This window comes from Lacerta agilis, chromosome 1 (assembly GCF_009819535.1).
Source record: "Lacerta agilis isolate rLacAgi1 chromosome 1, rLacAgi1.pri, whole genome shotgun sequence".
Taxonomy (NCBI): domain Eukaryota; kingdom Metazoa; phylum Chordata; class Lepidosauria; order Squamata; family Lacertidae; genus Lacerta; species Lacerta agilis.
The window spans coordinates 120,999,609-121,016,256 of record NC_046312.1 but is presented as its reverse complement, the minus strand read 5'-3'; the positions used below and the strand labels follow the sequence as shown (position 1 = coordinate 121,016,256).

Below are 16,648 nucleotides of genomic sequence, written 5' to 3'. Positions count from 1 at the left end.
CCCCCTCCCGACCTCCCCAGAGTATATTGCACATTACTGTTAACCTTCTCCAAGGGCTGGTCAAACCCGATCTCGTCTAATCTCCCCCCCCGCCAAAGCTCCTGCCACCCCTGCCCTGTTTTCCAAGTGTCCCTCTCTGCTAAGGGGTGCTTTGTCTTGCTCACACTGCCCCAGCAGCGCCCGTGCCTTCCTCCTGAAAAAGCAGCAAAGCAGCATGAGCATGGCAAACGAAACATACCTCCTCATAAAAGACATAAGGGCCGGACTGAAAAATTTAAATGTCATCTTTATTGTGCTAGAGATCGGTAAGTGGGGTCCCGTTGGAACTGTCGTGCTTTTGTTTTGTTTTTAACTTCCCGACTTCCTTGGCCCGGGCACTAGGTGTGCAAATGTGTGTGTGTGTGTGTGTGTGTGAGAGAGAGAGAGAGAGAGAGAGAGAGAGAAGTTGACACGTGTCCTCTTTTCAGGGAAAAGAGTTTGAGTCCACCTTCTCTTAATCTGCCCTTAAATAGACCCACTTTTAGGCTCCAGAAGAGTGGTTCCTTCCTTCCCTGGGCTTTGGCGAAAGCTGCAGGTCATTTCGCGCCCGGGCAAAGTTGCGTTTTTCGAAAGGATGTTGTCCCCTTGTTCGAAGGACCTTTGCTCAAACCAACCTTTCTTTTTCTCTCTCTCCTCCCTTCCCCTGCTTCCCCCTCCCCCCCCCATTTCCATATTCCCTTGCAGGCCGTGTCACCAAAACCAAAGATGGGCACGAAGTGCGGTCGTGCAAAGTAGCGGACAAGTCAGGCAGCATCCTCATCTCGGTGTGGGATGAACTTGGCAGTCTCATCCAGCCGGGAGATATTATCCGGTTGACCAAAGGGTATGTATGTGTTTCCGACAGTGGGGTTAGGCCGGAGTGAGTGAGCGGCTTCAGCCTCTCTTTTGTTTCGTTGCTGAAGCAACTGGCTGACTCAGTGTTCCTGTTAACGCTTAGGGCTTCCTCTCCCTTTCTTAGAATCGGTGTAGCAGGAGGAGGGGAAGGGGAGGCAGAAAACAACACCTCGCAGGGCCAGATCAGAGGTGCTCATTTTTCCTTGCTGTGTGTACCTCAATATATAGAGGGAAGTTGCCTTTTGCCCAGGTCGTTTATTATTATTATTATTATTATTATTTATTGCATTTTAAACCCCACCCATTTCCCCCAAGGAGCTCCAGGTGTCGCAAGTACTGTTCTACCCCCTGCTCCTTTAATCCCCACAACCACACCCTGCGAGGTAGGTTCAGCTGAGAGGCAGTGACTGGTCCCCCAGTGAGTCGTAGAGTTGGAGGGGACCCCGAGGGTCATCTAGTCCAACCCCCTGCAATAATAAAAATAAAATGAAAGGAAAAAATAAATTTATTATTTATACTCCCGCCCATCTGGGCTGGGTTTCCCCAGCCACTCTGGGCAGCTCCCGACAGAATGAAACATCAGACATTAAAAACTTGCCTTCAGATGCGATGCAGGAATCTTAACTAGGCCGTACACGGCCGTCGTAGTGGGTTAAGTAAGCAAGCTCCTTGCTTTCTCCTACCCCTGGAGGCTAGGACCCAAACCAAGGGGTTCAAATGGAAAGACTGCGTATTCTCTCCCGTTACGCTTTCTAGCCACTTGAATCCATTGGTTTGAGTCCTAGCCTCTGGGGCAGGAGAAAACAAGGGGCTTTGTGGCCAAGTGGGGATTTCAACCCTGGCCTCCTCTGACTGGCAGTGGGTCTCCTGCATCTTCCTCCTCACCTGCCACCTGACCCTATAAACTGGACATGTTAGGGATAATAGGGAAGGGCTCCGGAGTATGTGCTCCCAGGTTCAATCCCCAGAATCTCCAGGCAGGTGCTTCTTTCTCTGTCTGGAATCCCGGAGAGCCCATGCCAGGTTGGATGAACCCAGTGGTAATAATAATAATAATAATAATAATAATAATAATAATATTCCACCCATCTGGCTGGGTTTCCCCAGCCACTCCAGGCGGCTCCCAACAGAATATTAAAAGCATGATCAAACACCAAACATTAAAAACTTCATTAAACAGGGCTGCCTTCAGATGTCTTCTGAAAGTCAGATAGTTGTTTTTTTCCCTTGACATCTGATGGGAGGGCTTTCCACAGGGCGGGCGCCACTACCGAGAAGGCCCTCTGCCTGTTTCCCTGCAACCTCACTTCTTGCAGCGAGGGAACTGCCAAAAGGTCCTTGGCGCTGGACCTCAGTGGACGACGGGGGTGGAGACGCTCCTTCAGTTTGACTTGACAGCTTACCTGTGCTGCTAGGGCGGCCTGCATGCAGAGTGTGTGCGCGCGCTCTTCTTCTGACCTCTGACCTCTGTCGGGGCCTAGCTTTTAAAGCAAAAGGGTCGTTTCCAGCCCCCTTTCCTAAACTCGCTCGCCTCTCTACAGATGCTAGATTTAGAGGGAACCACTGTGGGAAGAAGCAAGGGGGGACAGGAGGCAGAAGGGACAAAGAAGGGTTCGGCTCCTCTCGCGGGCCCACTCCTCGGTTCTCCTTGCCTCTCGCTTCCTTTGAACGTGATTGGGGGCAGATCCAGGATTTAAACAGATGGGTTTCGCTGCTGTCACATCCGGCTTGGCTCACAAGGATGCAGCCTTGGCCACACTGGTCAATGAGTCATCTCTTAAAAGCTGATGGCTTCTTATTTTCCTTAAAGGAAGCAATGAGACACCCTCTTTTCCTGTCTGTTCTGTTTTGAGCTGGATAGGCCAAGAGTCATTTGGCTTATTTTAGTGGGTTCAATAATAGCTGAACCCACACTTTGTGTCGTGCTAAAAAGTCCTATGGAGATGAGAGAAGTCTTTGAGGCACAGTGTGAGCCAGGGGAATTTTCTTCTCTCTCCCCCCCCCCCCCCCGCCCTTCTCAACCAGATTACTTCTTTGGGTAGGGGCTGTTTTGGAGTTCCGCAGAAGAAAAACTGCGCTCCCAACTTGCAGCTGCTGAATAAACACCTTCTTGTCCCCCAGGCCCCGTTTTTTTCCATTATTATAAAAATCAACGCTGCAACATTCCAACTCATTCATGCGGTTTTGCTGTTGGTAGCACCTAGTGTTTCCGCAGCCCACAGGGATCTGCTTCCAAACACTTCACCCATCAAAATTGTGTGTGTGCCATACCTGTAGGACATGCACACAATTCACCTCTGGTGTCATGCAGGCGCTAGGTTGGGTTATACCCCTGGTCACATGACGAGGCAGGAGCACAGATTTCCCGGGAAGCAAACCACAGTCCTAGTCATTCTTCAGGATTGTTTTTTTATAGGTGCACACTTAAAGTGTGTTAAGTGGCCCAATATGTGGCTTGTTACACGGTTGAAATATCAAGGCCAGCTATCCCCAGCCTCTTCCTTGTTTCCCTAGCAGAATAGGATCTGTGGATCTGTTCCTTTTGGATATTTGAAGCAGTAGCTGGGCTTGCTTGCACAAGCCTTAACAAGTCACGAACGCCAGCATGGCATTGTATGCTGCTTTGAAATCTGATCTGTTAGGGGAACCGAGGGTTCAACGTAATGTAATTTTAAAAGAAGCAACCAGCTGTTTCTGCCTCCTCTTTCGATGAGCTCTCACCGTGCACAGTGAAGAGGTTGGCTTTCTTTAGCATGAAGAGAAGCAGTAGTAAAAGCATCTGCTTCTATTACAAGCGTGCTATATTTTTATGTGACAAACGCAGTCCGGAGGAACGCTGGTGGATCTCTGGGATTGCCATGTCAAATTGCTTTTTAAAACGTAATTAAAAACCAAAAGTGTAACTCACAGAAGGTTGATCAGTTGCTTTTGGTTTAATATTTTGAAGGTTTCAGACGTGGTGGTGGCCTTTTCTGCCCTATTTCTGAGAGAGTGAGAAAATCCTGCCTGTATTTTGTGTGCAAGAGCTTTCTTGGTTCCAGCAAAGGAGGTCACGTTGCCTGTGTTCTATGACCTACCTTGCAGGCAGGTTTTAAAGGATTACTGAGATAATGTTTGTAATCTGCTTTGAACATGCAAAAGTACTTCAAATCGATAGGTTTTTTTATTGTGAATGATGTTGAAACGGTAAACACCGAGCGTTGTCTGTGAAAGCAACACCCTCTTTGCAAAAGTCTATAGTTTGATCTTAAAGGAAAGCGTAATCATTTCTTAAAAGAGTGAAATGGGATGTGTTCCAGAGTCATAGAATTCCCATTGTGAGCTACAATTCAGTCTGTGCAAAAGTATTATTATTATTATTATTATTATTATTATTATTATTATTATTACTGTTAATTTTCTCCCAGTCACTCTGGATGGCTTACAGTAGCCTACATACAAAAACATAGTAAAACATTAAACATTAAAAACCTCTTTGGGGCCATAACTTCTCCCTCCTTACTGGCAGATTCCCTTACTCACCTGAAAGCCAATCAAAGAAGCTAAAATATCCTCCTTTAACGGTTCCTTTTCCCTTGGATTCATGAGGTGTATGATAACAATGGCAGAGGGCAAGCAATGTCTCCGAGGCCACACGTACTGCTAGGATGGTGAGCGAATATTGTTTGTTGGAATTAGACTGGGCTGACCTGTGATCAACGGTAAAGTTCGTTGAGTGACCGTGGGCCAAATTATTCCCTGCCTAAAACCACACCTAGCTCACAGGCGTCTCCTGGAGACAAAATGACAACCTCTCACTTGGGAGAAGGCTTAGATACAAATGTGACAAACACAAAAAAGTAACTGGCAGTGGCCCACTTGGTACATAATGTTAAACCATGGGTTGTTTTGCAAACCGTAAGATCACCACGAGTTGTCCCACAAGCGACCAGCCAAACCATGGCTTGATTATCCAAAGTTTGGTTTATTTCCCAGCTCCTTATGCCTTTGTAGGTTGGTGAGCATTTGTGCTGCGATGGCAAAAGAGACCATGGTTAAAGAAGGGTGCTGGGTTCATGGCATAGCACCAAGCCGTAGTTAAAACAAACCAAGGTTGTTGTTTTTTTAATGTCAGCAGCAACCCATGGCTTCAGACCATGGTTTGTTGGCAATAAACAAACCACAGTTAAGTTGCTGCGCAGGGTTTGCTCACTACACTAAGCCATAGTTCCATAAACCGTGGGTCAGTGTTGCATGCTAGCCAGGCGAGCAAGAACTTTAATTATTGGTTTCAGTGCAAAATACAACAATGGCTGCTTATTTAACGCCATTTGGAGAGTTCCCGATTGCCTATATTGCATGCAAATGCCACTGGATTTCACCCCTAGGCTCATTTGTAATCTCTTCAGGTTACAACTTGGCACAAAATGCAGTGTTAAGGTCACTTTCCATTTGCGTCATCTTGGCAGAACTAATATGTGACTGACGGGTGGAGCTAACATAGAGTGGCTGGCTTACTTGTTTGGACACGGATAAAACGTATACCACTTGTGCCAGCAGTCTGTGTGACAGCCTTAGAAACACTAGTGGCAGAGAGGCAGGCAGTATCTTGGATGCCTAAAGGTAAAGGTAAAGGGACCCCTGACCATCAGGTCCAGTCGTGTCCGACTCTGGGGTTGCGACGCTCATCTCGCTCTATAGGCCGAGGGAGCCGGCGTTTGTCCGCAGACCGCTTCCGGGTCATGTGGCCAGCATGACAAAGCCGCTTTCTGGCGAACCAGAGCAGCGCACGGAAACGCCATTTACCTTCCCGCTGGAGCGGTCCCTATTTATCTACTTGCACTTTGACGTGCTTTCGAACTGCTAGGTGGGCAGGAGCTGGGACCAAGCAACGGGAGCTCACCCCGTGGCAGGGATTCGAATCACCGACCTTCTGATCGGCAAGCCCTAGACTCTGTGGTTTAACTAGTGGTTTATTGCCGAGCCTCAGGAACAGGTCCCTTTACTAGCTTTATAAACAAAAAAATTCCTTTGTTGATGATCTTTTAAGAGCCAAACTGTAACTGAGCGGGTCTCCCAACTTGCTGTGGGGAAAAGTAGTTTTAGTGCAGTGTGAAAATCCAAATGTCATTTTCTCTCGCATCGTTTGGTTCAGGGTTCCCCAAACTTGGGTCTCCAGCTGTTTTTGGACTACAGTTCCCATCATCCCTGACCAATGGTCCTGCTAGCGAGGGATGATGGGAGTTGTAGTCTCAAAACAGCTGGAGACCCAAGTTTGGGGAACCCTGTTTAGTCGTCGCTCTCTTTTGCGTTTGGCAAAAAGAAAGAAAAGGAAAAACAGTTGATCGCTGGTTAAAAACCAAAGTTTGAAGGTCGTGCATGTGAATCCAAACAAACTTTCATCCTTGCGGGCAAATATTCACTACGTATAAAGGATTTACTTGTGGGAGATAGGGAATTCTGCCAAAGGATGTCTTTTGTTGGGCTTACACTAAATGGAAGCTTTCTTGTTTCTATACCCCAGCGGTGTCTCAAGTCCCCATTTGACAATGTTTGATTTGTGCTCTTTTCGTGTTTTGTACATCTATGTAAATGTGCGAGAGAGGGACAAATCGTACACACGCTCGGAGAATGTAGCAATGAAAGTGAACGATCTTGCAAGTCACATGAGGCGCTTCAGCAGAACGCTTGGGTGTGTTGTTGCAAATGGCTCCCGACTCAGTTAAAAGCTGGTCATGCGGACATCCCATTGAGACCAGTGGGAGCAATTACTTGCGGCCGACTTAAGTCCCACCGATTGCCGTGGCACTTAAATGTGCCACACTTCACCTGAATTGGAGCTTTAGCCCTCTAGCCCTCACAACTGTGCAAAACCTTTGGCTATACAGAAGTTGTTGAGGTTTTTATTTTTTATTATTTTAGGATTTTACCCCAGGGTTAGGCCCCCAAAACGAACTTTGGACATGCCTGTTCTAAAGTGAAGGAAACAATTTTTTCTTTAATGGCTTTCCAGGAGAAAGCATGGATGCTGCAAGTATTGTCATACTAGCAGTAGCTGTACTAAAAGGGATTACGCAAGATAGGGGAGGAACAGTCCATCAATAGCTACCAGTCATGATGGGCAACATGTTAGCTCCAGAATCAGATACACCATGCATCTGAATCTCATTGGGGAATCCCATGTCCTGCTTAAGGTCTTCCCAGCAGGCACCTGGTTGGCTATCGCGGGAAGTGGAAAGCTCTGTTAGGTGGTCTGATTCCGTGGGGCACCCCATTGGATGAATGGATGAGTCCTCGAGCGAGAGAGAGTGCTTGAAACCCAACCACTGTAGTAACGACATAACTTAGTTTGGCACCAGGAAACCTCTGAGACAGAGTTGCGTCACTTTGGGCGCATGAATGGACTAAGAAGCGAAACGCCACTCAGGGAGAGGCGATGTCCCTGTGGACAGAGACAAATGGAACCAGTTGCGCATGTTCTTTTTTATTTTTCATTTCATTTCATTTCATTTATTTTTTATTTTATTAAGTTTGTTTTACAACACATACGCACACTCACATACACACAAATCGAAAACAAAGAACAAAAAACAATGAAATACAAATAAAACATAATATACGCAAACTTACACAGATAAAATATTCAGCAGTGTGTGTGTTTGTGTGTGTATGTGTGTATGTGTGTATAATTTCAATTCTTCTTTTTTTTCAATTGACTTCCTTCATCCTCAACATGGTTCTCTTTTCGTTTTTGGTAAACTGTCTCCTTCTTAGTTCATTATTACCCCTTTTTCTTTCTATTTTTAGCTTTTATACCATGATTTATTTTACAGAAGTTAAATTGAAACAAGTCCCAAGTATTAATTTGAGGGCACTGCTTTTTCAGGTATTCTCTATATTTCCCCCATTCTTTTTGAAATTTTTGCTTGGGCTGACCCCTAATGGCTTCCGTCAATCTAGCCAATTCAATATAGTCAATTTATCTTGCCCCTCTTTTTGTCACCCATTGCGCATGTTCTTTTGTACTGCCTCTGTCTGGTATCAGACAATTCGATCTAGGTTGGTTGGGAGTGGAATTCAGACGAATGCAAGATGACTTTCCTAATGTTAGCGGCCAGGTTTCTGCTATACAACACTAACTTAAATGTTAGGTGCAGTGTTGCTGTTTTGTAATGATTGGGTTGTTTGTTTGTTTGTGTTGAAGCCTACTAGAATCTTGTACGTAGGCCAATAAAGGTTTGAGCACCTGACTAAGAAATTACCTGTGAGTACAAAAACTCCAAGAGAGAATGGGGATAAAATTATAATTTACTTAGGAGATAACGGTAAAGGGACCCCTGACCATTAGGTCCAGTTGTGGACGACTCTGGGGTTGCGGCGCTCATCTCGCGTTACTGGCCGAGGGATCCGGCGTACAGCTTTCGGGTCATGACTAAGCTGCTTCTGGCGAACCAGAGCAGTGCACGGAAATGCTGTTTACCTTCCCGCCAGAGCAGTACCTATTTATCTACTTGCACTTTGATGTGCTTTCGAACTGCTAGGTTGGCAGGAGCAGGGACTGAACAACAGGAGCTCACCCCGTCGCGGGGATTCGAACCGCCAACCTTCTGATCGGCAAGCCCTAGGCTCTGGAGATAAGCAGATGAAAACATTAGCAGGATTTTAATCCAACTTGTAATGTAACAAATACTATGGACAATATGGAGAGAGATAAAATATAGACTATGAAATAATAGGCAGTTGAAAATGTTGACAGTAGGACCCATGGAGGGGATGGGGGGAGGAGATATGAGATTGAGAGAAATCTCTCTACATACATACATACATACATACATACATATCCTTTATTCGACCGATAGTCAGAAGAAACATTTCTCAATACAAAATTATACAACAAAAAAAAGAAAACATCAGAAGAATACACAAATAACCCACATCAAGGAATTCGATTTCACGCTTCCGACACTTGAGCACCAGGAAGTGGAATTTAGCCACAGATAAGGCTGTTTTCCCAGTGGGCTTATCCAGCAGATATGCTACCTGCCTTTCTCTTGATCGAAAACTAAACTGGGATAGATCTGGGGCTATGAGATATTGCCTTAAATCGTTATAAAAGGGACAACTCAGTAGAATGTGTTCTGTGGATTCTACCTCTCCTAAAGCACAATGGCAAGTTATCTGACCATATGGAACTCCTCTAAATCTTCCCCTCAAAACTGCCGAGTCAAGAACGTTCAGTCTGGACGCAGTGAGAAGTCTGCGGTATTCCACATAGTGGATACCCGCAAGGTAACGGGTTGGTGCCGCCCGATACACTTGCTCCCCCAGAAACATCCCAGGTTTCACCCGGGCTATAATCCTCGTGTCTGGCGATATCCCCCAATCTCTGAGCGATCGCTGCTATAGCATGTCTATACGACATGGACTCTATATAAAGGGAGGACAGTCTGAAATCTCTCTATCTGGATATGTATTTGGTTCTGTTGTAAGTTTATATCTGTAAAATCAAATAAAAACTTTCAAAAAGGAAAGAAAGAAATGGCCTGTGAGTAAAGAGATGGCCAGAAGCTGCTTTGCTGGCGAAATGTGAAAGCTGCACACTTAAGGTTAGCGAAATCTGAATGCTGCACACTTAAGTCCTGTTGATTTTGGTGGTGTGTGTGGTCCACTTTCCCATTGGATTTTTTTCTGAGAGGATGATGTGCTTAACCTAACCCCTTCCCCTCCAAAAATACCCTCAAACCCTGGTCAAGCCTGGACATTTAATTAAATTTTCCCTCCCTGCAAGGAATTGACAATGGTGTAAAGTCTGTGGCGGCCTTTGAATGATCCTGGAGAAAAAACACTGAGTGTTAGAAAATGAAGCTGTGTTTGGGATTGTAGAAGGTTTTGGATATAAATAAAGGATAAAAGAAAAATGTTAAGTACTTTCACAAGCAGAAAAGGAACACACATCAGGAAAGATAGGAAGTCTTTTTATTTATTAGTGATGTAAGTATTAAATTTAGGTTTGGGTCATGTATATAACCTAGATTTATGTAAATAACCTAGGTTTGTTTATTTATTTATTTATTATTTTTCTCTCATTATACTGTTTATATATTGTTTATAGTATTAGTATGATATTGTCGATGTAGAAATATGCAATTAAACAGCTTCGTACAAATTATATATGAGGGATAAAAAAGAAGAAGAAGAAGAAGACTCACAACTATGTATTTGAATACTTTATTAGCATTTGAAAATAGAACATATGAAATGGATAATATGTAAAATGTGTTAAACTATGTAAATGATTGCAAAAGGATGGATATTTATAACGACAATAAAGCACACAAAAATAATAATAATTAAATTTCCCCTCCCGGTGCTTTCTAACACTTCTGGCGTTTCTCTTGGCTAGGTACGCGTCTCTGTGGAAAGGATGTCTCACGCTTTACACCGGAAGGGGAGGCGAGCTCCAGAAAATCGGGGAGTGAGTATCTCGCATTTGCACGGACGCTCGGTTGCTCTCGAAGCCTTGCGCTTCGCGGGCTGGAGCGGTAGGTATCAAATGCCGCCTTGCAAGCGCCTGCCCAACCTGCCGTTGCTTTCTGGGGTTTAGCAAAGTGCTCTCTGCCAAAAAAGAGCCTTCTTCCCGATCAGTTTGGCTTTCCTCGATCTCAGTATTATTTTTCCCGGCAAGCGTGTGGGGAACCCTGCCTGTGATTGCTTATGTAACAGACGGCTTGCCCAGCCATGCGTCCATCTGGCCTGAATGCCTTGACTTAAGTACACCTGCCGACAGGTAAGTGTTCAGCCGCCAAAGCTGTCTCCTTTGTTGTGGGTTAACGCATTGTCGTTTTCAAGGACTTGCAGCGCCGAAAACTGAAGTCCTCTATTTAATCCACAGGCTAGGTACGGTAGAGGCAGCCGCAGTGCGAGCTTCTACATTCTGGCTCTGGTAATGAGCTCCAGTCTTTTCCTGCGGGAGCCAGCCTCTCTAGGGGTGTAAAGGTAAATTTCCCCCTTCCGTCGAGCAAGTGTCTCTGGGGTCGTAATGATGGCGGTCTTAAGATGTCGCGGGCAAATGCTGCTGGTTTGCTGTTTTCGAGCATATGCATCTGTCGTGACCAGGCGGTCTGTCGAGACCGGTAATGGAAAGTTTGGAAGCGGAGAGCTGGGCATTGTTGGCAAGCTGGAATGTGTCTCTTTGGGGCCCATTTGGCTGGGCGCCTGTACTTGTGTGGGTGGGCCATTGCGGAATAACGCTCCATTGCATAGTCGCAACTTCCTTTATTCCCCACCCCACCCCCCCGCCGACGCCTGCGGTGTTCATTTAGGAGGCCGAAACGCGGAGGAATGTTGTGAAACCCTTACAGCTGTAGGAGGAGGATGTAGGAACCTGCCTTATGCTGGGGAGCCAGGCCATTGGTCCATTTACTAGCTCAGTATTATCCACTCTGATTGGCTGGCTCCCCAGGGTTTCAAGGCAGGGGTCTGTGGCAGCTCTCCCTAGAAACACCAAGGATTAAACCTTTGGCATTCTACGTGCCCAGCAGATGTTCTGACACTGGGCTGTGGCTCTTTCCCACAGAAAGTTAGACGTCGTCTGTCTAAGGCTACGTGTGGCCGTGTCTGTGGTCTGATCTGCCGAAAGCGATATCTGATTATTCATAATTGAGGCCATTTTCATAATGTATTACAGGCATAGGCAAACTCGGCCCTCCAGATGTTTTGGGACTACACCCCTAGCTAACACAACCAGTGGTCAGGGACGATGGGAGTTGTAGTCCCAAAACACCTGGAGGGCTGAGTTTGCCTATGACTGATGTATTAGCTTCTGCTATATTGGGAGTGTTTCCCAAAATCGGAATGTCGGGGGGGGGGGATAGTCTACTCAGGAAATAAATCTATTTCCCATCACTGCATAAAATTATTGCCCCATCGCCTCTTAATTTGAACGACGTTGGAATGTTTTAATCTCAAATTAAATTACTGCAAGAATAAAAAATAAGAATATGCTTTTCGTCATCCTGAGTGATATCATTTTGAGATTGGGGAGGATTAGTGTAGGATTCGGAATGTAGCTGACTTGAGTGCGGCTACTTCAGTCTTCAACGTGGTGCCACCTTAACTGTTTGGGACTGTAAATCCCATCATTCCCGGTCCAAATGGCTCTGCTAGTGGGAGCTGTGCTCCGACATAGGTGGATTGCACCCGGTAGTTAATGTGGAGTGTTGCTTGTGCAGCCGGAATTATTTGAACAATAGAATAAGGTGCGTCGAACGAACAATAATCGGGAGTCACGGTTGGTTCTGTTTTGACGCCTGTGGTTCCTTTAGCTTAGGCCTGCAAGGTGTTTCTGATGGTGACGAATGCCACTCAACAGCCCTGGAGCTAAATTTTCTCCAGATTGAGAAAATGCTTCAGGATTGCCTGTCTGGTTCCACATTGGGCCCTACCTTTATAGCACGGTGCACTGCAATGCGGAACAACTGTTGGTTTGCGGCATTTGATTTTGTTGGAACTTAGCAGTACAGCGGAACCTCCGTTTACGGACACAATCCATTCTGGAGGTCCGTCCGCTGGTTGAAACGGGACGCGAGAAGAGGCGTCTAGTGCCCATGCGCATTTGGCAGTAGTGCTCTTTTGCACATGTGCAGACGGCGGCAGCCGCTTCTGTGCACGCACAGTTGGCAGAATCCGCTTCCACGCATGCGCGAATCGCAGCAAACCCGCCGTTTACTTCCGGGTTTGCCGCGGATGCAACTTGGAACATCCGCGAGACGAGGCGTATGTAAGTCGAGGTTCCACTGTACAGGATTGCGGCCTTCGTTATGGATTTGGCGTTCTTAGGCCTTCCTGGTTTTTTTAAACTTCTGCGATCAGTTCTTGCCACTGACACCTTCTGCCTGGTCTGATCCTAGGCGTTCTTCATTTCGATGCAAGCTGCTCTTTAATTCAGCAGGACTAGCTCCTCTGTGTTTGCAGCTGTGTATCTTTTATGGCGATGAGCGGAATATTTGCCGTGTGTCCTTTATGAAGACGAATAGACTGTTAAGCATGACCCATCTGCTGTGACTTGCGGTCTTGCAAAGGAAGCAGCGGGGACAACTTTTACGCCTGCTCGGAGCTTCAACCTATTTGGGCGCAAGTTCCGTCGGAATCGATAGGATAGACTTCCAAGTGGACCATGTGTAGAGCTGGGGCTTGTTCATAACTCCGGGTCTAGTTTCTGGGATGGGGGTGGGGTGGGGGGGGGTCAAGCATCTGGTGCTAATGCCCTTATTGAGGGAAGAGGGGGGGTGGTGTCTCTGGAATTTAAAACAAGGCATGCACTTGTCCCTGGAAAGGAAGTGGGATGAGGAGAGCTGAGGAAAGAGATCTCCACACTCCGTCTCACGAGCTTGTTTTTCTTTGCAGGTTCTGCATGGTGTACTCGGAAGTGCCCAACTTCAGTGAGCCCAGCTCGGATCCCCCTGGGCAGCCCAGCAAAGTGGTATGTGCAGTCTTGTGCAGCATTGTAACATGTCCACAACTGAGGTGCAGACAAACCCTTAACAGTGTGGCTTATACAGGAGTGGGTTACTCCTGTGGGAGGAGAGGAGCATCTTAAAAGGACAAGAGGAACAAGAATTAGCTTATGTTTGGGGCGTCTCGTGGATACAGTGGTACCTCTGGTTAAGAACTTAATTTGTTCTGGAGGTCTGTTCTTAACCTGAAACTGTTCTTAACCTGAGGTACCACTTTAGCTAATGGGGCCTCCCGTTGCCGCGGCGCAATTTCTGTTCTCATCCTGAGGTAAAGTTCTTGACCTGAGGGTACTACTTCTGGGTTAGCGGAGTCTGTAACCTGAAGTGTCTGTAACCCGAGGTACCACTGTACTGCTTTTCTCCAAGCCCCCACAGTTCTTTCTGTACCATGGTTGTCTTAATCTCTCTCTCTCTCTCTCTCTCTCTCTCTCTCTCTCTCTCTCTTTCTCTCTCTCTCTCCATTCCTTTTAAAGGCACAGGGTGAGCAGAGTAACAATTCCCTTCCATCAACTAATCTGAGTTCTTGTACTTTTGGGCCTACTGGTAAGTGAGTGTGTGTTGTAAAATAATAATAATAAAGTTTCTGTCTTGGAAACGAAGGTTCAGGAACACCTGCGGCGGCGGCAGGTTTAGACTATGGTTTACGGGAACAAAGGTCGGAAGCCTATTGTTCGATTTCTGCAGGTTTCCACAAACCACATTCGAAACCAGTTTTAAGCTGGTTCGGGCTTAAACCAGAAACCGGATGCTTCCTGTCTCTCCTGGCCGTGCCAGAAGATGGAAGTGTGTTCGTTCCTCACGCTCAAGCGTGCTTATTCTTGTAATGTTAAAACGCTGGTTTAGCGTTGACATCCAAACTGGATTCAGAAGGAAAGTAGTTGAGCCGTGGGGTAACGCCACCCCCCCTCTGACTCCTCACTCAGGCACAGTTGGGCCTGTAACAACCTTCCTGCTCAGGTTGTGGCTTAAAGGGCACCTGGTGATTGGGAAGGGTGAGTTATCAGGCAATATTGGGACAGGAAGGTCTGGTTCCCCCAACTACCCATTGTGTTTCTCTTGCTTCTTGGGAGATCATACTCCCAAGCAGGAAGGAGGAAACAGCAGGTAGGGTGTGGAGAAGCTGCTACATGGGGGTTGTGGGGTTGTTGTGGATAGTAGGAGAGACTATATTGACCAACTATTTCCCTTCCTCACTCATGCTAGCGAGTCAAGTAGCAGAGCACATTCCCCTTATACAACAGGAAGCTAGTTTGCATATTTGTTTGCATCTCTTTAGTTAAGCAATCCAGTCTGGCTTGCCCAGATTGGATTGTCCCTGGTAAGTCCCCATTTGATCCCTTTCAAAAGAATAAAAGACACAACAGTCTTTCCTTAAAAGTAACAAGAAGTTTACTTGCAAAATAAATGATCCCCGAAGGCAGGCTTTGGCTTGTAGTTACAGTTGAAGAGAAAGGTGCGCTGTGCAGGTTTCAGCAGCAACCTGGTGCATTTTGCTATATCGGGGGTTTATACAGAGCTGGGAGAAGATGCTCCCATTGCTCCTGCTGCTGCTAAGACACCAAAACACATGTCTTCCCTTGTTTTCTCCTTGCCGTTGGTTACTGTTGGCATGTGCGTGCATGACAAAGCAAGCTGCTGTTAGGGACTTTGTGGTCTCTGCAGGTGCCTTGCCTTCCCAGCTCACCTCAACCTCGTAACGCTCAGCAAATTGTGAGAGAGGACAGCTTCATACACATGGTCGCCTGGACCAAGGAGCTGCAGCTTAGAATGTCTTGTGTCTCTGTGTTGTCTTTTATTCTTCTTATTTGCTTTTGCAGGAAATGGTTTGCCGGCAGGACCTGAGCTGAGCGGAGTATCATCTGCTTATAATCATGCCGCCTCCTCCTCCTATGCAGGTACTGGGAGGGTCGGCGGGCGGGGACCCGCCCCTCCTTCAGTGCCGTCCAATCACGCGCGCCCCCCACAAAGCACAATGAGTAACGGGAGGGATCCCCGCAGAGCCTCAAAAAGATGACCCGGCCAAATGACTCACTTGTCCGCCTAAACTCTATATACGCCCTACTTGAACACTTAATTGCACTTTTATTTATGGTTAACTGTGTGTGGGGGGGGAGGGGGGAGTTTGGTCTACTAGTTCTCTACCTTCTGTCGTCCGGAGAAGAGGATTTCCTCCCCGCCACACACCTTTCTCTCTCTTCGCCATCCTCCCCCCCCCCAGGCTGAAAAACCCAGTGAAGCTGCTGATACAAGGAAAATTGTCTTAAAATAAGGCTCGTAGTTCGAAATTGGGATTCCTTGTTGTGCATCAGATGTTGATTTCCAAAACAAACCTTGAGCGTGGTTGAATGCTTGTTTTTTTTTTCTTCTTTTCTCCTTCCTTTTCCTCTTTCCGGTTAATTTTGAACTGCCCAGCCTTAAGGTGTGTTAATATCGTCTTTCTGCTGTCCTGACCCAACTCCCATCGCGGCTAATGGAGGCTGGCGGATGGAACAAGGGGCAGCTGCTCTGTTTAACCTGTGTGAGTTAAAATTGCCCTGTGAGAAGTGGAGACGATCTGCCCAATGTTATCGTAAAAAAGGTGGCTGGTGTCCCCCCCCCCATCCACCCCAGTGGGGTGGGGTAAGTGATGGTGGCTGCATTCGACTAGAGGAGGCCAACCTTCTCGTGCCAAACTACGCCTGCTGCTTCTCCAGGACCGATTCTAAAACCCCAGATTCCCTCCAGGAATGCAAAACGCACCTCCTTAAGTTCTGTAGGCCCTGCTGCATGAGAAAAAAAAATGAAATTCTCAATGTACCTCTTGGATGGCTTGTAACGGACCTTCATGGAAGCTGCGGTGGCACCTGAAGATCCAGTAGGGATACGACTTTCATAAAGCACAGCTTCTCAGAGATTATTTGCCACTCGGTTCTGCAAACTGCATAAATCGGCCATTTATTGTCAGCCCTGCCAATGTGGTTCCCCACCCCCCCAACCCCAGTGACGGATGGCGATTTCAAGTTTATTCTGTTGAGAGCAGTGCGGGGAGAAAGAGGAAGGGAATCCCCATACGCAGAGAAACAGTATGCCAGGCAGAAATCTGGCTTGAGCTGTTCTTCTTGACACACTGGGTTTTCTTTTTGGAGCCCTCCGTCCCACAAGTGTGTGTATCTAGTGTGTGTGGGGGGGTGGATTCAACCTCACCCTTGCAGCCCAGGGAGTGTTTTACCGCTGTGTCCTGCTGATGGTTTCAGACGGTGCAAAGTGTGTTCGGAGCGAAGAGCCGAAACGAAACCCGTGTA

General features: G+C 46.8%; 1 protein-coding gene across 1 annotated transcript; it reads left to right on the top strand.

The window, feature by feature from the left end:
- On the top strand, positions 1-15,721 carry NABP1 (nucleic acid binding protein 1). The gene is made up of 6 exons (XM_033168987.1): positions 1-305; positions 724-862; positions 10,256-10,327; positions 13,258-13,333; positions 13,841-13,910; positions 15,185-15,721. The coding sequence occupies exons 1-6, from the start codon at positions 215-217 to the stop codon at positions 15,379-15,381; spliced, it is 645 nt and encodes a 214-aa protein (XP_033024878.1). The 5' UTR covers positions 1-214; the 3' UTR covers positions 15,382-15,721.
- The last annotated feature ends 927 nt before the right edge of the window (positions 15,722-16,648 follow it).

What these genes read in the sequence shown, in the direction of transcription:
- NABP1 (XM_033168987.1), top strand. Translation starts at nt 215, where the DNA reads ATGAGCATGGCAAACGAAACATACCTCCTCATAAAAGACATAAGGGCC. An exon ending in ATTATCCGGTTGACCAAAGG is followed by an intron (nt 863 to 10,255) that starts GTATGTATGTGT and finishes TCTCTTGGCTAG; the next exon opens with GTACGCGTCTCTGTGGAAAG. An exon ending in TTGTACTTTTGGGCCTACTG is followed by an intron (nt 13,911 to 15,184) that starts GTAAGTGAGTGT and finishes TTGCTTTTGCAG; the next exon opens with GAAATGGTTTGCCGGCAGGA.